General features: G+C 33.1%; 2 protein-coding genes across 4 annotated transcripts in view; one reads left to right on the top strand and one right to left on the bottom strand.

The window, feature by feature from the left end:
* gpr137c (G protein-coupled receptor 137c) overlaps positions 1–15,805 on the bottom strand; it is a 29,897-nt gene extending 14,092 nt beyond the window's left edge. Inside the window, exon 1 of one of the 2 annotated variants that reach the window (XM_051132579.1) lies at positions 14,913–15,805. In XM_051132579.1, the coding sequence (XP_050988536.1) occupies positions 14,913–15,383 (471 nt within the window). In that variant the 5' untranslated portion in view covers positions 15,384–15,805. The remainder of the gene's footprint in view (positions 1–14,912) is intronic. The other variant, XM_051132578.1, reaches the window with a different exon arrangement.
* Positions 15,806–16,042: 237 nt separating this feature from the next.
* The window catches only part of txndc16 (thioredoxin domain containing 16), a 34,247-nt gene continuing 25,157 nt past the window's right edge, over positions 16,043–25,132 (top strand). The window contains exons 1-12 of one of the 2 annotated variants that reach the window (XM_051132574.1): positions 16,043–16,914; positions 17,108–17,190; positions 17,334–17,407; positions 18,185–18,259; positions 18,377–18,498; positions 18,620–18,710; positions 20,348–20,504; positions 20,620–20,786; positions 22,750–22,810; positions 22,883–23,003; positions 23,086–23,232; positions 23,310–23,369. In XM_051132574.1, the coding sequence (XP_050988531.1) occupies positions 16,773–16,914; positions 17,108–17,190; positions 17,334–17,407; positions 18,185–18,259; positions 18,377–18,498; positions 18,620–18,710; positions 20,348–20,504; positions 20,620–20,786; positions 22,750–22,810; positions 22,883–23,003; positions 23,086–23,232; positions 23,310–23,369 (1,300 nt within the window). In that variant the 5' untranslated portion in view covers positions 16,043–16,772. The remainder of the gene's footprint in view (positions 16,915–17,107; positions 17,191–17,333; positions 17,408–18,184; positions 18,260–18,376; positions 18,499–18,619; positions 18,711–20,347; positions 20,505–20,619; positions 20,787–22,749; positions 22,811–22,882; positions 23,004–23,085; positions 23,233–23,309; positions 23,370–25,132) is intronic. The other variant, XM_051132573.1, reaches the window with a different exon arrangement.

Below are 25,132 nucleotides of genomic sequence, written 5' to 3'. Positions count from 1 at the left end.
AAAATGAAATCAGACATAAAAGGATCCAGAATACATTATTAAAATCCCTACAGTGATTATAAACAACTATAAAGAACATGTATATGTACATTATTCTGTACAGTTTAGCCCTACTGTTTTTTAACCACCATGACAATTCATGACACAATCAAAATCAAATCCTGTTACCAAGTACCCTGTGCAAAACCAGTCAAATGCTGGTTATTGCAACTTTTTTTTTTTTTTTTTCCCACAATTCTCACTTTTTTTTCAGAATTGCGTGATATAAACTCACAATTGCGAGAAATAAAGCCAGAATTGCAAGACAAAAACTTTTTAAAAAAAAAATAATAATAAATCAAATGCAAGTTTGTATCTCACAATTCTGACATTTTTCTCACAATTCTGGCTGATATGTTCTCAGAATTACGAGTTTACAGTATATCTCACAATTCTGACTCACTTGCATGTTATAAAGTGAAGAAAAAAAGTCTGAGCGAAAAAAGAAAGAATTGTGAGTATATATCTCTCAATTCTGACTTTATATCTCAGAATTACAAGTTTATTTCTCAGAATTGTGAGTTTGTCTATTCTGACTTTATAACTCACAATTGCGAATTTATATCTCAATTCTAAAAAAAAAAGTCAGAAATGCAAGAAACTCACAACTGTGAGAAAAAAAGTCAGAATTGTGAGATACAAAGTCGCAATTACCTTTTAAGTTTTTTATTCAGTGACGGAAACAATTCCATAAGTCCATAAGTCATAAAAAACTTGAGATTTGTGACAAAGTTAAGTACCATGAATGTAACTAAGAACACAGCGAAAAAAATTTCAATAAGGCAAGGGTTTATGAAAATTAACTCGGTTCTTCAGTTAAGAAACAACAGTGAAAACTCACACTTCATGCCTACATTCCTGATTGCACATATGTAGGATCCTAGTCCTGTTCTTCTCTAGTTACGTGGATGACGACATGCCATGAAACACTCAAAGATTGTAGAACACAATGAGAATCACATGATCACTGTATAAACTGTACAAGAGTTACAGCAAAAACTGTTGGTTTTTAAAGGATGTTTATGAGCATTGCTCATAAGTAACAAGAGGGCTCAGGTGGAAAACAGCTGAAAGCACCAGAAGAGTGCGGACATTCACTGACTGGAGTACGACACCTGTCTGACAGGCTGCGCTTGACAGCCATCAGTGGCACATGTGCAAATTGAGAACAGATGCCATGTTGTAAGTATGCAAGCAAGGGCAGTGCATATGCAACAACTTAGAATTAAATTTGAAGGTTTTATGATGAAATAATGAACTTCCTTGATGAATTCATGGTGACCTTTCAATTAATTCAATCATTACGTGAATTAAAATTCACAAATATAATTTTGCTCCTGTTAGGTAGTAGGAAAACTAAACAATAAACAGCATTTCTGTACTCTTTTAAAATAAAAGTAATATACAGACATATGCTAATGTTCACGTCGCAAAGCGCCCTCTCCCTTTCACCCACTTCATTACTGCAAACAAAGCTTAATGGTGATATATCATAAAAATCTGACTTTTTCAATGTTTAAGTGTTTAACTGTCCATGTTTAATTCCAATTTGTTTTGGAATATTAGAGTCCCAGCCTCAGAGGAAACAAGAGAGCAGTGGATTTATTGATTTATTTACTATATATTACACTGCTGCCACACTGCTCTAATAAAAACATGTGTTTTTAACATAAACTTGTGTGTATTTGACAGTTTAAGCGCAATAAGACATGAAAGACAACTTAGTACTCACATGCCGTGTGACAATCACTTTCTGTGCGCATGCTTCGGATGTGCGTTTAGAAAACCCTATATCAGAAGTTTAAACTGATATGGCTTTAAAACACATAATTTAAGTGAAGAATAAAGTCCAAATTAAATTTATTTATTATTATTTTTATTTTATTTACTTCTAAAACAATGTCACTTTTGATCATGTTTTGTCCTTGATGGATAAAAGTATTAATTCATTAGCAAAAGCAGCCTGTTTAATTTAAAGGAATAAAGAGGGTGAAAAACATTATTATTGGCTTTCTGAGAAGAAAAAAAACAAATGCTTAACATGCAAAATACATCTAATTTAACAAAGCAGAGATAAAAAGGTGCCGCAGTCAATACTTGTGTAGTGTTGCGAATGGTGAGTGTTCATATGTGTCATCCTCATGTGTCTCCCTGTCAGCAGACGCAACGCAGACTCCACCGGGACACGGCACAGCATGATTCAGAGTTAAACAGCAGAAAGTCTCCAAAAATAAACACAGCGAACTGCACCTCGCGTTTGTCATCTCACGAGAGAGCGGTAAGCTCAAGGGACCCGTGTCGCCCCGAGCGCTGTGCTTTCACTGAGAAAAGGCAGCGTTAAAAGCTCCTATCTATATGCTCTCCAGCTCCCCACCCCAAACCACGCAGTCTTACAAGCAAAAACAAGGTCAGCACGCTCCACATTCAACACAGGCGCTGCCTGCTAGCAGACTAGATATTACAAGTCTTTGTTTGTCACAAGGTGGAGAAAGGTGCAGGTCAGATATGAAAAAAGACTATAAAAAAAAAAAAAAAAAAAGATTTTTACATTCTAAGACAAAAAGTTCAATGCAAAAGTTATAAACACAATGCCAAAATGCTAAGGTTTTATAAGTGGTTATTAGTGATATTCTAGATGTATAGTGCAAATTTTCAAAGTAAATAAAAAATAGGGTATTCTAGACAATGACTGTTTTGGTTGGCCTAAAATGTAAACTCATGACTTTTATAAGCACTCAGCTCTGACACACATGCCAGCTACTTTCGGCCAGTCACAGAAAAGCACAAAAAAGGGAAGAAGACAGCAGTCTTTTCAGAGAGGTGATATGTAAGCCCTTTCTGTGACCCACATGCAGACATTTGTCTCAGTTCCTTAAATGTATTTTTGCCATTAGACGTCCACCTCACACTGACTCATGCTTTGAAAGTGCATAATGCACATGTTTAGTGTCATGAGACTTTGTGAGACTAAGCTTCTTCCGCTTTTACTGATGGTGTGAAATGTTATCGCTACTCACGACACTTGAAAACTGACGCAAGGCGTTTCATTCCACAATTAAGCAAACTTTTCTTCACGTGAATACACTCCACTAGTGTCTAATGACTTTTATTACACAATATTACAGCCATAAAATTGTTTTCTTGTAGTTCCTATATGTGACCCTGAACCACAAAACCAGTCATAAGGGTCAGTTTTTTAAAATTGAGATTCATACATCATCTGAAAGCTGAATAAATAAGATGTGATGTACGGTTTGTTAGGCTAGGACAATATTTGAGATACAACTATTTGAAAATCTGGAATCTGAGGGTGCAAAAAAAAAAACAAAATATAGAGAAAAATCGCCAAGTTGTCCAAGTTCTTAGCAATGCATATTACTAATCAAAATTTAAGTTTTGATATATTTACAATAGGAATTTTACAAAATATCTTCATGGAACATGATCTTAATATCCTGATTTTTGGCATAAAAGAAAAATCGATCATTTTGACCCATACAATGCATTTTTGGCTATTACTACAAATATACCAGTGCTACTTAAGACTGGTTTTGTGGACCAGGGTCACATATATTTGCTAAACTATGATCAAACATAGACAAATGGCTTGTTTTACCAATAATATTAATGTTTTCAAAGATCAGAAGAACCTACTGGCCCTAACAAAACAAAAACCCGAACAAGTTTCGTCTAACAAGTTTGTGAAGAATCTGTACAGAACCACAGATATTGCTCGAGCTTGCTTAGCCTGACATCAGATCACATGCAACTGCTGAGTGCATATGACTGATTTACCAAACCAAAGAGAAGGAGAGCTTTCATCTGAATGGACACTAAGGCCTCCTGACATGTTTACATGGTTGAACTCATAATTTCCTGTTTTCCTCCTTGATAATCAGAACACAACCCTGCGAAGATGCACTTTCCCCTTCAGTGCCTCATGTCAAGAGGGCCCTGAGGACGTTTAAAGCCAATGATTCATCTACCTACACTGGGAAACAAAACTGGAACGGTTCCCTCTGGTCTGTTTAATACTTGTTTTTGTACAAAATTGTGTCTGAGAGCCCTAAGTGAACACATCTGAGCGATGGAGGTTGTGTATCCTGTGTGGAGTCAGAGCAGCAGGTCAAAACTGTAAACAGGCCTGCAAACTCAGAAAAACTCGTTGGGATGGTTTGGAGCCAATCAAACTATTTTATACAGTTCCAACAATTTCCAAGAGTCAGGCTGAATAAGTTTTAATCATTCAAGAAGATTGTGGGTTTCTATGCTGCTACAAGGAGTGCTTTGGAAAAATAACTAGCAGCACAAAGATATTCAAAAGCTTGACGAAATGACAAAATGACAAAATTATGAGATACTAAGTCATAATTATGGCATGAAAAGTCAAAATAATACACAAAAAGATTAAATTATAAGATTCTTAGTCATAATTATGAGATAAAAAGGTGAAACTGACCAAAAAAACAACTGGGTATGGGATACTAAGTCACTGTTATGAGATAAAGAAGCAAAAGACAAAATTATGAATTAATACGTAATAATTATGACATGAAAAGACAAAAAAAATAAAAATAATTATGAGATACTAAGTTATTGTTGAGATAAACTAAATTTCCAAAATGACTAAATTATAAGATACTAAATCATAATTATGACATGAAAAGTCAAAAATAATACAAAAAAGCTGAAATTTTGAGATACTAAATCATATGAGATTAAAAGATGAAATTGACAAAAAAAAGTCAAAAAAAAAAAAAAAAAAATCAATTATGAGATACTAAGTCATTGTTGAAATAAAAAACTAAATTGACAAAATGACAGAATTATGAGATACTAAATTATAATTATGACATGAAAATAAAAAAAGAAATACAAAAAAAGATGAAATGAGATACTAAATCACAATTATTAGATACTACGTATAATTATGACACAAAAATTCTAAATGAATACAAAAACATTAAATTATGAGGCAATAAGTCATTGAGATAAAAAAATAAATAAATTGACAAAATGACAAAATTATGAGATGCTAAGTAGTAATTACGATAAAAGAGTCCAAATTAATACAAAAAATGTAATTATGAGATACTAAATCATTGTTGAGATTAAACTAAATTGACAAAATGACAAAATTATGAGATACTAAGTCATAATTACGACACGAAAAGTCAAAATGCATACAAAAAAAAATCAATTATGAGATACTAAGTCATAATTATGAGATTAAAAGTCAAAATGAATACAGGAAAGATTAAATTATAAGACACTAAGCCATTGTTGAGATAAAAAATATTAATAAATTGACAAAATTACAAAACTATGAGATACAAAGTCATAATTAGGACATGAAAAGTCAAAAGATATTAAATCATTATTGAGATAAAACTAAATTTACAACATGACAAAATTATGGGATACTAAGTCATTGCTTTGAGATAAAGAGGCAAAATTTACCAAAAAAAAGTGCAATTATAAGATAAAAACATTTAATTATGAGATACTAAGTCTTTGCAGAGATAAAAAAAAACTCAACTGACAAAATGACAATTATGAGATACTAAATCATAATTATGACATTAAGTCGAAAAAATAATACAGAAAGATTAAATTATGAAATACTAAGTCATATTTATGAGATGAAAAGGTAAAATTGAAGAAATTATGGAATACTAAGTCACAGGTATGAGATAAAGAGGCAAAACTGACAAAAAGATGAAATTATGAAATAGTAAAAATTATGACAAACTAAAAATTATGAGATAAATAAAAGACACTGTCTGGCAGATATGGGCTTCTATATCTTCTTTATCCACCCCTTTATCCATCAGCTTAATCCACCCCTAAAAGGCACGCAAAACAAACTATAGTTAATCACTTTAAATGTCAGACAGTCTTTAGGTGAGACCGGACTATGTTAACAGTCAAATGTCAGGCTACACAGGACATCAGGAGTTCAAAACAGCACTAATGAATACTTTCAGGTCAAGGCATGCCAACTTCATGCCCAAACTACAGGCTTTACCAACTCACACCCAATGCCACAATAAAAACAGCACCAAAACACTAACCTTTTGTATGACCGCTACTCTTAAGCCCAGGTAATAAAACAAAAACAGTTTTATCATCGGCCTTAAAGAAACCTGTTTAGCAACCCTTGGGACAATCATTCCCTCTATCTATTTGATTCTGATTATCTTGCAGTCATTCAAGCGAGCAAGTGTGTGTTTGGGGAGCAGAAATGATGTGAGTTTGAAGCTCTTTCTACACAAAGCCCAAGCCAAATGAGTCATATTTTACATGTCCATGACACAAATGCTTGTATAAGGTCTGGAGCCAGCAAACACAAACCTCCACAGGAATATGAACAGGCAAATGAAGAGAAACATTCAGAAAAGTGTGAACAAACATGCTGTGGTAACTAAAATCATAAAGGTTACACTTTCACGTGATGCCACATGAGCTTTGTCAACACACAGCGTAAAAAAAAGACACTAGATAACATGACACTAGATAAACAAATACTTAATAGACCACGTGAAATCAAAATAGGTTTGTGGCTTTGTACTTGAGCAGCTTTTAGGCTATTTGATATGCTAATGTACTCCTAAAATGTAGATTTTATATTACATTTTGTTAATTTTGTGGACCCTGTTTGGGTTAGGATTTTTTCCTTTTAATAAATAAACACTTTTACCCAAAAATTAAGCATTACATTGATCAATAGTGACAGTAAACACTTTTACGTTGCTACAAAAAGATCATATTAAATAAATGCTGTTTTTTTTCCATTTTCTATTCAAACAATCCTGAAAAATGTCCAAATCAGCATATAAAAATAATTTCTGAAGGATCATGACACTAAAATATTAAAATAGAAACTTGCCACTTTAAACTGTCATAATATTTCACAATGTTACTAGTTTTACTGATTCACTGATTTGGTTTCAGGCCCCATCATGGCATAGAAACTCCACTTGTTAAAATTACAAGTGACTTGCTTCCTGTATCAGACCAAGGCTGTGTCTCATTGCTGGTTTTACTTGATCTTAGTGCTGCGTTCGTCACTAATAGATCATGACATACTCATAAATTAATTACAAATCTATACAGTTTTTGTTAATTATCTTACCAAAATAAGAAGGATCATACAAAATGCATGTTATTGTTTATTTAGTACTAACCTGAATAAGATATTTCACATAAAATGTTTACATATAGTCTACAAGAGAAAATAATGGCTGAATTTATTTTTAAAAATTACCTTTTCAAAAGTTTTCATACCCTTGATTCTTAATACAGTGTTCTTACCTGAATGATCCACAAGGGGGTTAAAACTTTTGAAAAGAATGTAGATGTGTACATTTTTCTTATCTTGCCTAAATATCTTTTTTCTTTTCATTTAGTACTGTCCATCAGAGGCTACAAAAGACAGTTACATGTTTCCCAGAAGACAAAATAAGTTAAATTTACCCCGATCTTCAAATTCAAAAAGTTTTCACGCCCCAGCAATGCATGTTTTTTCTTTCCTTTTCTCTGTTTTAAACTTCTGTAATAGTTGCATATGAGTCCCTCAGTTGTCCTCAGTGTAAAAAGATGGATCTCAAAATCATACAGTCATTTTTGGAAAGGGTTCATATACACAAAAATACTGGAAAACCAAAGCATTTGTGGGACCCTGAAGGATTTTTCTAAAGAACAGTGGGCAGTTTAACTGTTCAGGACAAACAAGGGACTCATGAACAACTATCACTAAACAAAAAAAAACAGCTGTGGATGATTCAGGAAACAACACAGTATTAAGAATCAAGTATATGTAAACTTTTGAACCGTCTCGTTTTTTATGATTTCAACTATTATTTTCTCTTGTGGACTATATGTAAACATTTTATGTGAAATATCTTATTCAGGTCAGTACAAAAAAAACAACAACATGCATTTTGTATGATCCCTCTTATTTTGGTAAAATAATGAACATATTGCAGATTCTGAAAGGGGACTGTAATATTTTGAACTGTAAAAACTTGAATTTTCTGTGAAGCTGCTCTGCAGTGATTTGTATTGTGAAAAGCGCTACACAAATAAACATGAATTGACTGATTGATTTATTTTTTTTAAAAAAAATCACAAATGCACCCTTGGTGAGCATAATAGGCTTCTTTAAAAAACATGAAATTCTTACAAATTCATAGGTGAGCCATTCACAACCTATAACGTATTTATATCTAAATACATTGATGTTAATAATAATACTTGTAACTGAATGCTCAAATCTGACTGGTCGGCGAACAATCTAAAGGTGTGCAACTATTTTAAGGGAAATGCACAGCGAAAGTAGTTCCAGACAGGTCTTGATCACATTACATGTCCATATCACTTTGCCAAACGTTTTCATTATTCATAATTTAAAAAAAATCCTTACAGCTTACAACAGCAAAATAACCAACACCCACAATGACACTGACCAAGTAATTAAATACAGTAAACAACTAGATAAAAATAAATTATTTCCATGTTTTTGCCACAACATTACATTTTATTTTGTACAGAAAGCAAATAGTCCCTTTCTTCCGCTCTCTCCCAAACGCACACGCATACAAGACTGACACACACTTGCATACAAAGAAACACACATATGCACAGAAACGTGTTATCAGCACTGCACTGACGATTTTATCAGTAAAACAGTTTAGCAACTTAAAAGATACTTGTCATTTCTCACTAGTGAAGTAATAACAGCAATTTTGAAGCAGACGAATTTTGTAGTTTCGTTATTAGCAGAGACTCTGCTACCAAACACTGTTGAGAAACAAACAGACTCAGGTAATTCACACACACTTAATCTCTCTCTCATAACTGCATTAACAACTATCAATAGCATTACTGTCAACCGCTCTAGGTCTAAAATGACATTTTGGAATTGGCAATAGAGGCATAGGCTGAAATTAAGAAATTAATCCTATGCACTGAAGCGTTTTAAGCACAAAACCGGACAAGTGTCTTGAAATGCAATACCTGTACAACGTCTTAAGGTGTGGTAACTGTAGTATAAGCGGAATAACTGACTGGTCCATTTGAAAACAACGCACACCCAAGGTCGTGGTCTCACCACCACCTTGGGTGTGAATTATTAGAAAGTAATGCAACGGCCAGTTGTCAATTATTCTTTACATAACATACATTGTCTTAAAGGTATAGTAGCTAAAATGGTGTGTTTAGTACTAAAGGAGAATGGTTATTTATAAAAGCGTTAACTATTTTCGGTACAAGACACCATGACTAACTAGTGGGCATCAGGGAAAAACAATGCACAAAGGAGTACAACATGGCTCCTTTAAGATAGTGACAGTATATGAGTCAAATTCAGCCCACTCATGTCGAGAAACAACAACTGTATTTACCACAAACAAACAAGCGGCTAATTTAGGAAGGAGGATTAAACGGCTGTTTTCCTTCAATGCTCTTGTGGACTGTTCTCGTTACCCACTTCTTCCCTGTACATGACAAGCAGGTCTACAGTACCTAGAGATCCCTGCCAAAGAAACTGTGGCCTAGTTACAGATTAACAACAGCCGTCCCGAACCTCTCCTGACACAACAGCACAACTGCTAAAATCATTCGCCGAAAACAAATTCCAACCTAAACTTCTCCAAGTCAGCTGTCAAAGGGCGAAATGTGATTTATGGCCAATGAACAGCTCAAACAGGTGCCTAAGTTTGTTAAACAAATCAGGTGGCTTGTTTCTGTTACTGAGCCCGATCATGTGACCTGGTCTCAAATATGAGTACTGGAGGAGGAGGAACATGGCATAACGATCTACACCAAACTTGCATATCATGGATGGTTTACAAGGAGAAAGAGGGTGAGTGTGGAATAAGAAAACAACATTCCAGTAAGCCGTAGCTGTGCGGGGGTGATGCCTCTGTTTGGCTGCCCATTATAAAGATTCCTCGACAAACTGAATTAATAAGATTCTCTCGGCTTATACGTGCTGTAGAAACAAGCCATGAATCTGTGTTTTGACGTGTTATATGTGAAGAAATGTCAAGCCCAGCTACTGTTATGGTCAAGAGATGACATTAGGCCTGACATTAGCAACATCAAGGATGTCATTCTTTGAAAACTACATTAAATAGTACAGAACATTTGATTAAATAAGCGAACGTATGCAGCCGTATTGCAGGAAACTTCTTTCCATTGCACCATGTTTCATAACTACTTTTCTGAGTTGGAAATTTCACTGCGCTGCTGTTTATTGTGACTGAAATCTATATATTCATGTGAATGGATTCAAAATAGGTTAAGCTTTACTGAAGCATGGTTTGGATTTATCATTTAGCACTTACATTTAAAGTCTATGATGTAATGAAATGTTGATGAACAAACATTGAAATACACTACCAGTCAAATGTTTCTGAACAGTAAGATTTGTAATTATTTTTTTTTTTTTAAAGAATCCTTCTGCTCACCAAGCCTGCATTTATTTGATCCAAAGCACAACAAAAACAGTAAAATTTTGAAATATTTTTACTATTTAAAACAACTCCTTTCTATTTTAATATATTTTAAAATGTAATTTTTTTCTGTGATTTCAAAGCTGAATTTTTAGCATCACTCCAGTCACATGATCCTTCAGAAATCATTCTAATATTCTGATTTGAAAATAGCTTTGATCACAGGAACAAATTATATTTTAAAATATATTCAAATAAGTTATTTTAAATACTAAAAATATTTCAAAATTTTACTGCTTTTGCTTGGTGAGCAGAAGAGAAAAAAAAAACATTAAAAATCTTACTGTTTAAAAACTTTTGACTGGTAGTGCATGTAGCTATTAGTTCTTATACATGACACACTACTGTTCAAAATCAGTAATTTTTATACTTTTTTTTTTATTTTACTATTCCTCAAAAATATTAAGCAGCACAACCATTTTCAACACTGATAATGCAAAACTGAGTACCAAATCAGCAAATCAGAATGATTTCTGAAGGATCATGTGACACTAAAGACTGGAGTAATGATGCAGAAAATTCAGCTTTGCCATCACAGGAATAAATAGCATTTTTAAAATATGTTAAAATAGGAAACCGATATTTTCAAATGTAATATTATTTAAAAAATAATATTGTTTTACCATATTTTGATTAAACAAATGCAGCGTTGGTGAGCATAAAAGATTTTAAAAAACACTGCCAGTTTTTCAACTCCTGTTATCATGACCATGTAGAGCCGACAAGCTGAATCTTCTGCATTATATGCACAAGAATAATAGAAAGGGGTTGATTACATAAGAAAAATCTATGTTCAGAAGTGTTAACACCAGCAGTGCTATTATTAACCAGAAAAAAACATAATAATAAGATAAGTGCTTTAACAAAACTACAAGCTGCACATTTCTGCTTTTAAACCCACCAGGATGCCTCTGTCAAGTGTATTACCTTAAACAGGACTTTTGGTAAAGGTACTGGATTTTTATAAATTAAGGGAAAAAAGACAAATTTAATGTACTATATAAAATTATTAAAAACACCCAGACTGCACCCAAAACTGCCGACATCGTGCCACCAACTGCATTAACAGCAAAAAAAAAAAACATCTGAGAGTAAAAAATGACCCATCTATTTTCTTTGCAGGGCTTTGCTGATGAGGTCTCATGTGATGCATCACACTCACACACCTACATGCAGAAATCACACATGTGATTCATGGGGGAGTTTCTGCTTCACGTAAACAGTTGGCGTTCACAGTACGCACGCCTTTAATTTGTTTCCTGCACAAGAGTTGCTGAAAGTGTAATTTGAAAAATTAATTGGTCATCACTTTGGTGCCACCTCAGGGAACTGGAAGACAGAGGAAGAACAGATACGAAAACCGTGAAATACGACCCAACACTTGCAAAGAATAAAATGCATTATTTACGGTGTTGCCATTTCATTCCCCTAAAGAGAATATATATATATATAAAATGTAGTAATGCATATTAATATTACACATATTAAATCTAATCTAATATTTAAAAAAAAAAATCTATTTTTTTTAATAAATAGTTTACTGAATACAATATTTGTGTGCATGTTTTTTTACAGATATATTATGCATAATGCTGCTTTTAGATAGATAGATTAGATAGATATATTTTTTAATATATAATTATTAAATTATATAAATGTTTTATTTTATCATTACTATAATATATATATATATATATATATATATATATATTTTTTTTTATTATATAGTTATATATATATTAAATATATATATATAATATATTAAAATATAGTTATATATATATTAAATGATATATAAACCTTAAAATAGTATATCTAAATATATATATAAACCTCTTTAAAAAAAATAACAAATATATAAGAATCACATAAATTATTTAAAAAATAGTTATGATAAAAAATGCCATATGATGAGACACAGCTAACCTGTTTTTGCAGCAACTAGCATGAGACATCAATCGCTACATCCAATTACCAAGAAAAATTAATGTGGGGCAAACAGTGGTCATTAGGTCACAAATTAGTGAACAGAGCCCTAAAACTCAACACAGTATTTACGGCCACACAAACGACCCACTCGGATATATACCCCATACGGCTACAGTACCCCACCGATGTGATTTTGTTTTTCGGCGAGTCGGGGTGCTCGGCGTCTTTGTCTGTGCGGTGGCTGTTCTCAGAACAGAATGCTGCACACCCCTTTTGTTGTGCCTGGAATAGTACAGGATTGAGCAGGGTGATGTAATGCTGTTGCAGCAGGTGCCTCTGATTGGCTCGCACCTTCAAATGCCAACTCGCGCTGTTCAGGCAGTGTCGGTACGATGCCCACATCTCAAATAGCTCCCGAGGAATACGCACAAACAAAGACCAGCTCTCTCGAGCAACCCTCCGCAACTTAATGTGGGTGTAAGGGGAAAGGCTGTAGACAGGCATAAACAGTGCTTGCATAAAACAAAGCTGTCAATAAATCTAACAAGACTGCAGGGCCTGTCAGTCAGGTTTGATTGTGCCACAGCTCTATGTGCTGACTACGGCCGAAATAAAATGCAATATAAGCAAGGTTAGATTCATATCAGAGCGGGGTGATGTCAGACAGAACGGAAAGGGCAAAGCGCACATTTGTTGAGTTTGGGACATGAATAATAATGAGAATCTCATATGCACTTTTCTTCCAAATTAGAGTCAAATCAACAACAGTTATGTGTAAAACAAAACCTCCAGAGCAAACAAACATTATAAACTACCCTCTCATTGATTAGATACTTAGATTACTGTCTTTTAAAGGGCCGCTCTTACTTATGAAAAACAAAAAAAGAGAAGTTTATCAGAATGACACTTCTCTTTTTCATAAAAAGAAAATGAATGGTGTGCAGGGGCTTTTCAAGCTTAAAAAATGACAATAAAACAGCATAAATGTATTTAATACAGCTTGTATGCAGTTCTGAACATCTCATTCACGTTTGCGTCTACTCAAATATGGTGCATTAAGACATACGTGACCCTAAACCCCCAAACCAGTCATAAGCAGTATGGGTATATTTGTAGCAATAGCCAGAAATACATTTTATGGGTCAGAATTATCGATTTTTCTTTTATGCCAAAAATCATTAGGATATTCAGTAAAGATCATGTTTCATTAAGAGATATTGTAAATTTCCTACCGTAAATACATCAAAACTTAATTTTTGATTAGTAATATGCATTGCTAAGTACTTCATTTGGACAACTTTAAAGGTGATTTTCTCAATATTTAGATTTTTTTGTACCCTCAGATTCCAGATTTTCAAATAGTTGTATCTCAGCCAAATATTAACCTATCCTAAACCATACATCAATGGAAAGCTTATTTATTCAGATGATGTATAAATCTTAATTTCAAAGAATGTAGCCTTATGGCTGGTTTTGTGGGTCAGGGTCACATATAAGTGCATATTCAAATCACACAGGAGATTTTAGATGTTCAGTAATGTGACTTAAATGCACTGAGAATTAAACTCGTGACATTGCAAATAATATACTGTACTTTTTGAACTACAGGAATGCCTGTAGCTTAACCATTTATATCAGTTTCTATCACAAAACCAACATATATAACATCAAAAGACTTGGAATATAGTGCAAATTATGTTGCTTTTATTCTCCTTTTTGGGGCTTGACAGCCCTTGGTCACCATTCACTTTCTCTGTATGGAACAGAGCAGCATGGACATACTTCTAAACATCTGTTTTTCTGGTCTACAGAATACATCAAATCAAACAGCTTTGGACCGATATGAAAATATGTTAATTTTTGGTGAACTAAGTAGTTGTTTCTTTTCCAGCATAGAGGCCTGTGATGTTCTGCTCTCCAGTGCATAAAGCTTCGGAGAGGAGATGAACAATATTTCACCCCCTGCATGATGAGGTTATGCATTCACAGACGGCCAAGACTTTACAAAGGGTGGAAGGATGGACCAAAAGTGGCAATAATAGACCTCATTCAGACTGTCCTGTGAACTGCACTGTTGTGGCCAAGCAGAGGGGCTTGAGCAGAAACTGATGACCTCCAGCTGTGCTCTTGTCCCAGTATCATGAACATGATGAATGTCTCGAAATGTTTGAAACAACATAATTTGCCTGTGTGACAACATGACGGTGCTTTTAATCGCAATTACAGCATGAAGTTCCAAGTCAGTCACATGAAGTAAACACATTTGGTGGGAGGGACCCACTCAGATGTGAGTTGCATGGAAATGGCAATTTAACTACATGCAAAAGGACTCGTATTATCTCTGTATAACATATTACATGTCATAAAGACGCATTTTGAAGATGTGTTAACAAAAACAAATTGGGGAAATAGCAAAGTGAGACTTACCTGAGCAAAATAAAGGTTGAGCAGACACAGGGTGAAGAACTGCAGGCAGACTGGAAAACAATACAGGAGCCAAAACGGCAAAGGCTGAAGCTGGTTTGCTTGAACAACATTTTTAAAGTAGAAAGAGAAAAGTGTCGTCCTCAATGCCGACCAGAGCAAACACAGAAAGAGAAAAACACTCTGGTAGCTGAAGCGCTTGTGTCCGTAGTGCAGAATCAACCAGAGCTGCAGGTAAACAAACACGAAGAGCAGCGAATACAAAACCGTGTAGAGAACCGTGAGACCGAGCTGAACGGACGGGGGAACCGCAGCTTGGATCAGTTCGGCTGAGGATGATGATGATGAGGAGGAGGAGGATGAGTCCGTCCAAACATTGACACTGACCTGGTTTTCTAGTAAAAACAACATATCGACGGGATGCTCGCTATCACGTCGACTTATCCAGAACGCTCTACCGTTTTCCTTTTCCATTTAACTTTTCATGCAGACGTTTTGAAATTAGGAGAATTGGAAAAACGTCAAACTTAATTACACATGACATATAAGCTGAAAATACAAAACTGCTGCTGCCCCAACTTCTTGTCGTATGGAATAAACTTTAAAGCAAATTCTTGGATGTTTATAACCAAATGTGAAAAACAAACAATTAAAAAAAACTGCAGAGTCCCCCAATCTCTGCAAGGCAGCTCCCTCCGAGCTAAGAAAAACCAACTCTAGCGCTAGAAAAAGGCGATCAGCTGGCTAGCGTTGTGGCTTTGGCCCCGCCCACTGGCCAATGGGAAAAGACTAGAATCTGACGCGAGTGTGTCGCCATGTTGGCTCTCGTTTGAATAGCGCTGAATGGAAAATTTCTGTTGCATTCGAGCCAAAATGATAGACTTTTCAAGTACGTTCGGCGAAAACCGATTTACATCGCCGCCTACTTTTTTTGAGAAACCAATCAGTTGTCTTTTAGGTGTCCTGCCTCTGGTCCTCTACGTTTTTAATTTTCAAGAGTATGGGCATTGTTGTTTTCAACAATGCTTGGACGTTTGCGCATGTTGTTTTTGTAAACATGCAGTGGTTAAATTAGTACGAATTGATTTTAATTACTTAATTACTAACATAACAGTGTGCATATATAAATAATTAGATAATTACTTAATGTTTATTAATTGAAGGGTGTACAATATGTTAAGCTGTGGCTTATGCATGCCGTGGATTCTTGTATGTTTTATAAGAAAGGAATAAGAAACAAGTATAGGGAAAATACCCAAATCTCTGCAAGGCAGCTCCCTCCGAGCAAAGAAAAACAACTCTGAAAAAAGCGATTATTAAATGTAGACAGCGACCACGCTCGGGCCCCACGTATTGGCCAATAGGACGAAGCTAGAAACCAACGCGCTTTAGTCGCCATCTTGGCTCTCAACTGAAAAAGCGGTGAATAGAAAAATCCAGTTAGATTCGAGCCAAAATGACAGGCGTTTCACCGAACCTTCCGCCTACTTAATTTTCATTGGTTTTCTCAGTGGTTCTGCTTTGTATTTTGAGCTTTCTGATTGGTGTTTAGCTCACCGTTGAACCCGCCTCACAAATTTGATTGGAAAACGTTTGCGCATGTTGTCTTAGTGTTTGAGGATGTAGGTTTTCAGTACTTATTGAACGGCATTCATTAACCTAGTGGATTTATATTGTCAAAATGACTATATATATTATTTTTATAGGCTGCCCAATTAGTTAGGTTATGCCTGACGCATTTAGTAGCACAGCCCAAGCGAGTTGTTTTGATTGAATATAGATATATTCGTTGTGCACCAGTTTTTACTGGGCTCATCCTTAATATGAACTAATTTAAAGGGCCATAACGTGATAAAAGACACCATGTGCATCATCTATTTGATTGCGATTTTATTTAGCCTAACAGCAGAGCAATGTTCCTCCAAACTGATAGAAGATTCGAGCCAGAGCTTCACGGAGAGGATGCACGCAGGGAAGACGTCCTTTGTATACTTTGGAAATCACGGTGAGACTTTGATAAATGTGTTGCAGACGATTGCAGAGCGGTTATAATAATGTGCAAAGCTAAGCAAGAGTCAATTCTCAGATCAGCACATCAGTGTATTTGCTGAATCAATGGATTTGAGGTGTCAAGAAACTTTGAAAAGTTAATTTTTAAAGTTCATAGACTATTACATAAGCTTTAGTTCTTCTTGCAGTCAATCCAACCATCAAACTGTTCATGGAGCAGCTTGAGATGTCAGCTGATGCCCTTGAGGACTATGGGATATCTGTTGTAAAGGTGAGCAAAATCTAATTTCAGATCTCATCATAGAGCTGAATCAGAATGTCAGCAGAAGGAGCTTTCCGATATCTAGTTATGTAGTATGTGATGGTGATCTATACTGCAGTAATATCAGCTTGAATAACTGATTGTTTTTACAGGTGAACTGTTCAAAAGATGCTATACCAAACTACTGCACAGGAGAAGAGCTAATGACCAAGGCATATCTGTTCAGGTATAAGTTTATAAACTTTACCCTCATATCATTCTATATGCATTACTTTTCAAATGAAGATTTAAATGTCAAAAAGTTCAAAAATTTAAATTTCAAAGTAAAAAGAAAAACAACTAAAGTGAAAATGAATAGGAACATATAAAAAAAATACACTACCAGTCAAAAGTTTTTTAAAGTTTTTTTAAAGAAGTCTCTTCTGCTCACCAAGCCTGAATTTATTTGATCAGAGATACAGTAAAAGCAGTAATATTGTGAAATATTTTTACTATTTAAAATAACACCTTTCTATTTAAATATATTTTAAAATGTAATTTATTCCTGTGATCAAAGCTACATTTTCAGCATCATTACTCCAGTCTTCAGTGTCACATGATCCTTCAGAAATCATTCTAATATGCTGATTTGCTGTTCAATAATCAGCAAATCAGAATATTGGAATAATTTCTGAAGGTATTTCTGGTGTAATGATGCTAAAAATCAGCTTTGAAATCACAGGAATAAATTACATTTTAAAATATAGTCAAATAGAAAACGGTTATTTTAAATAGTAAACATTTAAAAATTTTACTGTTTTTGCTGTACTTCAAATAAATGCAGGTTTGGTGAACAGAAGAGACTTCTTTTAAAAAAAACACACTACATAATCTTACAGTTCACAAACTTTTGACTGGTAGCGTAAATGAGACAAGAAAGTGTAAAAATGGTTCGTTTTCATAATTATATTAATTATATGAGATGTTATATAACTTTTGGTCTTTTTTTTTTTTATCATTTCAGAGGCTCTGAGGTCCTGAGGAGTTTCGACATTGATACTGTATTTGACGTCAACGCAATTGTTTCTCATGTCCTTTTGTGAGTTCATCTTAATTTTTCAGTTGTACCAGTATTTAAAGATGTGCATATTTCTGCCTGATGGAACTAAAATGATGACCTTGACCTTTGAATGTGCCCTTAATTTCCTCCATCCAGCTCTGTCCTCTTCAATGAGGTCCGTTATGTGCACACACCTGCTGAGCTGCTGCGTGTGGAGAGCACTGCCAAACAAAACAGTGACATTGTGGTCGGTCACATACCAGTGCTTGGCCTTCCAGGTACAATCTCTATTTTATCTATAGTCCATTGTCTTGGTTGGAATGAAACAATATTATATATCTCTTGTGTGTGCGTTTTTTTTTTTTTTTTTTTTTTTTTTTTTTTTTTTTGTTGGGATAGAGCACCGAGCTTTGATGGAGACAGCATTTGTGTATGGAACCAAATACCAGTTTGTCCAGACGACTGGCTCTTTGGTCCTGAAGCATATGGGGTAAGTTTTATATTACTTTAAGGAGCAATATACTTTAAGTACTTACCTAAAGCACTCAAAGCATAAAATAAACAGAGGTGTGACGTATGACAATTTTTATGTTGCCGTAATTATGAAAAAAAAATGGCTACAATGTGTTCCTAGAGTTGTTACCTGTTTGGATATCCAACAACCAGTGTTATTTTTGTATCGTTGGTACTCTATTGTAGTTTTTGTTAAAACTTAGAATTAGAATGATTGTGTATATATATATATATATATATATATATATATATATATATATATATATACATACATATTTTTTGTGTAGTTTTTATTATTATTATTATTACTTTTTTATTTGTATTTTAGTTATTGTAATACTAAGTTAAATTAAACAAAAATTGAAAAAAGTTTAGATTGTGGTCGCAGCCATAAAATTAAACCACTTATCAAACTTGTAACCACATTTTTGTTACTGGAAAGAAAATAAACTGTAGCTGAAATAAAATATTTTAAAAGCTTAGACATTTGTTTCAGTTATACACTACCAGTCAAAAGTTTTTTTTTTTTTGTTTTTTTTTTTAAAAAGTCTCTTCTGCTCACCAAGTCTGCATTTATTTTATCCAAAGTACAGCAAAACAGTAAAATCTTGAAATATTTTTACTATTTAAAATAACTGTTTTCTATTTGAATATATTTTAATGAAATTTATTCCCGTGATTGCAAAGCTGAATTTTTAGCATCATTACTCCAGTCACATGATCCGTCAGAAATCATTCTAATATTCTGGTTTTCTGCTCAAAAAACATTTATTATTATTATTATTATTATTATTATTATTATGATGCTAAAAACAGCTGAGTAGAATTTTTTTCAAGTTTTTTTGATGAATAAAAAGTTTAGAAGAACAGCATTTATCTGAAATAGAAATCTTTTGTAACATTATACGTTTTTATCATCACTTTTGATCAATTTAAAGCATCCTTGCTAAATAAAAGTATTAATTTCTATAATTTCTTTTACAAAAAAAAATTATACTGAATTTTGAATGGTATAGTGTATAATGTTACAAAGCTTTCTTAAGTTTAGATAAATGCTGATCTTTGGATCTTTCTATTCATCAAAGAATCCTAAAAAAAATTCAATGTTTTAAATATTAAGAAAAGTAATGATAAATGTTTCTTGTCCAGCAAATCAGCATATTAGAATGATTTCTGAAGGATCATGTGACACTGAAGACTGGAATAATGATGCTGAAAATTTAGCTTTGATCACAGGAATAAATTACATTTTAAAATATATTCAAATTGAAAGAGGTTATTTTAAATAGTAAAAATATTTCACAATATTCCTGCTTTTGCTGTACTTTAAAAAAAATAATTGCAGGCTTGGTGAGCAGAAGAGACTTTTTTTAAAAACCATTAAAAATCTTACTGTTCAAAAACTTTTGACTGGTAGTGTAGTTTATTTCAAGTAACAAAAATGTGGTTACCAATTTAAAATGTGGTTAAATTAAATGGTTTGATTTAATTATAAAATCCTTTCCAACTGCTTATATATAATAAACTAAATATTTTTTCATATTGATTTAAATTATTGCAAATTCTTCTACTACTTCATTGTCTCTCATATGAATCTTCTGTTTTCTATCACAGGGTTGTCGATCCCTCTTCCTCTCAAGCACGACTGTGGTTTTTGCACTGTAAAGGTATATCCAGGCAGTCTGATCCATGTCCCAGCACTCCCATGAGAAAACCTCTCAACACCATCAACATACACACCTTCCTTCAGCTGATGGAGGCACCTCTAGTGGTGAGAAAGCATCATCAACTTCTTGTCATTAATGCCAGATATAATGAAAAGCAGCTTGAATTCTGAATCTCACTTCAGTTTGTTTTGAACTTGTTGTGGACTTGTTTTCTGGCAGACAGAGGAGGTGGTAGACCCGTCTGAGGTAGATGTGGTTCATATGCACCTCGGTGTGCCCGTGCTGTATCTGTTCTCTCAGCCCCAAACCGAGCACCTGGATCGGGCCACCGCTCAAACTCTCGCCATGCAGCTCCGTGGAGAGGTCGGCGTAGTGCTCATTCACAGGTACTGCTGACGACAACAAAAACAGCAATGCAATTTTTTTTTAAAGGGATAGTTCACCCCAAAATGAACTTGCGCGTCAAAGACTGAAAGGGAAAACAATTGTTGAATAAAGTTGTTGCTTTTTTGGTTTTCTTTGCACAAAAGTATTCTCATAGTTTCATAAAATTAAATTTGAACCACTGATGTCACATGGACTATTTTAATGATTCCCTTACTGCCTTTCTGGGCCTTGAATGTGGTAGTTGTCTTGCTGTCTATGCAGGGTCAGAAAAGTTTTGGATTTTATCCAAAATATCTTTATTTGTGTTCTAAAGATGAATGTAGTTCTTAGGGGTTTGGAACGACATAAGGGTGAGTAATTAATTACAGAATTTTCATTTTTGGGAGAACTATCCCTTTAACTTGAATAATTTTGTAACAAGATTTAATGGGAAATAATGGGCAACACTTTACAGCAGGCAGTTAGCTTAAGCAGTGGATGTTGTGAACTAAGAAATATTTTTTTTTTTATTTGATCTGTTTTTTTTTTTGTTTTTTTTTTATCATTTATTTAGTATATATATATATATATATATATATATATATATATATATATATATATATATATATATATATATATATTTATATATATAATTAAAAAACATCTGACCAGTTAGTTTTATATACTCATATATATGAGTATATAAAACTAACTGGTCAGATGTTTTTTAATTTTTAAAATCTTTTATTTGATTAAAAATAGGGTAAAAAAATAAATACTGTGAGATATTATGATTCAAAATAATTGTTTTCTGTTTAAATATATTTTAATTATTTTATTTAGTGTCACATGACCCTTAAGAAATCATTCTAATATGCTGATTTGGTGATCCAGAAACATTTATTATTATTATCAATAGTGAAAACAGGGCTTGATATTTTGTAAAGCTGCTTAATACTATATTAACATTTTATTATGCTGCATAATATTTTTGTAGAAAATATGACACTTTTTTAAAAGATTTTTTTCTTGCATATAAAGTTAAAAACAACAGCATTTATTAGAAATGTTTTGTAACTGTGTAAATGTGTCTTTACTATCACATTTAATCAATTTAATGCATCCTTGCTGAATATTCCAGAAAGTATTCCAGAAAATGTATATACACTACCAATGAAAAATTTTTGAACAGTTTTTAACTGTTTTTAAAAAAGTCTCTTCTGCTCACCAAGCCTACATTTATTTGACCCAAAGTGCAATTAAATATTTTTACTATTTCAAATAACTGTTTTCTGTTTGAATATATTTTAAAGTGTAATTTATTCCTGTGATTTCAAAGCTGAATTTTTAGCATCATTACTCCAGTCACATGATCTTTCAGAAATCATTCTAATATTCTGATTTGCTGTTTAAAAACATTATTATTATTATTATTATTATGTTGAAAACAGCTGAGTAGAATTTTCTCAGGTTTCTTTGATGAATAAAAAAAGTCCAGAACAGCATTTTTCTGAATTACAAATCTTTTGTTAATTATAAATATTTTTCTCATACTTTTGATCAATTTAAAGCATCCTTGCTTAAAAAAAAAAAAAAAGTATTCTATTATTTCTCCAAATAAGGCTAAGTGGTTGGTTTCTTGATTTTTTTTTTTTTTTTTTTTTTTTTTTTTTTCTTCCCTATCTGGATAATATTTATTTTCCCATGCATCAGTTTAAAATACAAAGCATTTCAGAAGTATAGAAAGTTTGTACAGTATATTAAAGATCATGATAAGTAATGCTTTTGGGCAAAGGATATACAAATGGCTCATGCACAATAGGAGTACGGACATTTTTTAAGAACGTAAATTGGGTCAGTTTTGATATATCCACACAGCATCCAATACACATCTCCAAATTGCCTTCCACAGATCTTATTTTCAGTCAACAAAGTATCCCCCTCTTGATCTTGATTAGTTTCTTTCTCCTCTTCGTTTTTAAGGAACAGTCCGAACGTGGAAACTCCGCTGAAATACAACGCTGCTTACAGACTCCCACAGGAGGTCAGCATAACCTTCGAATGTGTTTGCGGTTATTTGAAAAAATCTATTTTTAACAAAAGCTTTTCTCAACAGGATGTGAAATATTTTACCCTGAAAAGCACAGATGATGTTGTGAAACTTTTCAAAGAAGAACTTTTGCAAGATCACAAGTTAGAAGAAGAAGAGGAAGATGAAGAACACTGGTCAGATCCTGGTAGGATGCCGCCTATTGCTAACTAATACTGTGGTTCCAATGGTTTTGAACTGCTTCTAAAGATCTTGTTGAATTTATCCAGATATCCTCGATGACGAGGTGTCCGAGTCTGTGTACAGAGACCGTGATCTTATGCTGGATTTGGAGTCCGTTGTTGAACTCACTTCAGACACTTTTCAAAAAACAGTCACACAGGATGAAATCACAGTGGTGCTGTTTTATTTTAAATGTGAGTTTTAGTTTTTGTATTATTGTATTTGATGTATAACAAGAGTCTAGCCTGATATATCCACTTTTGTCCTCTAGGGGATGCTGTTTGTATGGCTTTCATTCAGTCGTATATAGAGGTGGCAGATGCACTTGAAGGTAAAAGCATTTCAGTGGTGAACAAAATCGAAAATGTAGAAATTTTGTAAATCGAGTTATGTTATGCTTTTTGTTTTCAGATAATATTAAAGAAAAGTCATTCTCTATTTATACATAATAATTTGTTTTGCTTTTACACTGGCCTCAGAAAGTATTTGGACACTTAAGTTATTGCATTATTTGATGACAAAATATAAAACCAAGTAAAATCTGCAAACAAAGTTTTCTCAGAACTAACTTCCCTTTTCTGAGCCATTTTTGTAATGTTTTTTTAACACGCTTGTCTGTGATTTTTAGTTGATATATTAAGTAATTTCCTCTATTCCTTATGTCCTCATTTTTTTTTTTAAATAATTTGATTTAATGCAATTAAATAAACTAAACAGCCATTGTTTATTCACCTTTATGTTAATGTGTATCACTTTTTTGTGTATATACACTACCAGTCAAAAGTTTTTGAACAGTAAGGTTTTTAATGTTTTTTTTTTTTTTAAAGAAGTCTCTTCTTCTAATATGCTAACTTGCTGTTTAAGAAACATTATTTATTATTACTATTGTTATTATCAGTATTTAAAACTGTTGAGTTATTTTCAGGATTCTCTAATTAATAGAAAAATGCAAAGCATTTATCTGAAATAAAAAAACTTTTGTAACATTATACACTATACCGTTCAAAAGCTTGGAATCAGTATGTGTGTGTGTGTATATATATATATATATATATTGTAATACCGATTATTGTTTTACTGTTAATTGTGTTGTTGATCGCTCCATGTCTAATTCAGTGTATCAACAATTCTATTATGCGTACTATTGCTTCGCTTACAACGAGAGGGACTTATCAAGTTATGCTAAGTGTGCAACGAGAAGGGGCTCGTCCACCAGCTCCAGATCCAAGACCTAATATCGAACCAGATGAAGATGAATACAGCAGATGTGCTCGTGTGTATCAGTTAGAGCCTGAAGGGTATAACTGGAATGCGGAAGATGCAGTTTAAATGAAGTATAACAGAATCTGATTTTTTTTTGCTTGATTATTCGATAAAATCATAGAAATGATTACAGCATTTTATATCATTATAATCAGAAAGATGATTCCAGATGATTACATGTATTCAGTTGCAAATGATATTAGTCATATTCATGTGTATCTTGATTCAACAGTAATACTAACATGATTGTTTTATATTGATGTGACATTAATACCATTACTGATATTAATACTAATACGATTGTTTTATACGAGGCACAGGAGTGTTATATAATTATATATATATAATTATTTTATTTATTTATTTATTTATTTTTTAGAAAAGAATTGATAGAAATTAATACTTTTATTTAGCAAGGATGCTTTAATTTATAATGTCTCAAAAGACATTTATAATGTCTCAAAAGATTTCTAATTCAGACCTGGAAAAAAAATAAATAAATAAATGTTTTTGAGCAGCAAATCAGAATATTAGAATGATTTCTGAAGGATCATGTGACTGGGGTAATGATGCTAAAAATTCAGCTTTAAAATCACAGGAATAAATTACATTTTAAAATATATTCAAATAGAAAGCAGTTATTTTAAATACTAAAAATAATTCAAAATTGTACATTTTTGCCGTACTTTGGATCAAATAAATGCAGGGTTGGGACTTCTTTAACAAAACATAAAAAAAAAAAAAAAAAACGTACTGTTCAAAAACTTTTGGCTAGTTGTGTGTGTGTGCACACGTGTGTATGTTCTATTTATTTGTATTTATTGTTTTAAA

This window comes from Labeo rohita, chromosome 17 (genome assembly GCF_022985175.1).
Source record: "Labeo rohita strain BAU-BD-2019 chromosome 17, IGBB_LRoh.1.0, whole genome shotgun sequence".
Lineage (NCBI taxonomy): Eukaryota > Metazoa > Chordata > Actinopteri > Cypriniformes > Cyprinidae > Labeo > Labeo rohita.
The sequence above is the reverse complement of the archived record's forward strand: the minus strand, read 5'-3'. Positions and strand labels throughout refer to the sequence as shown.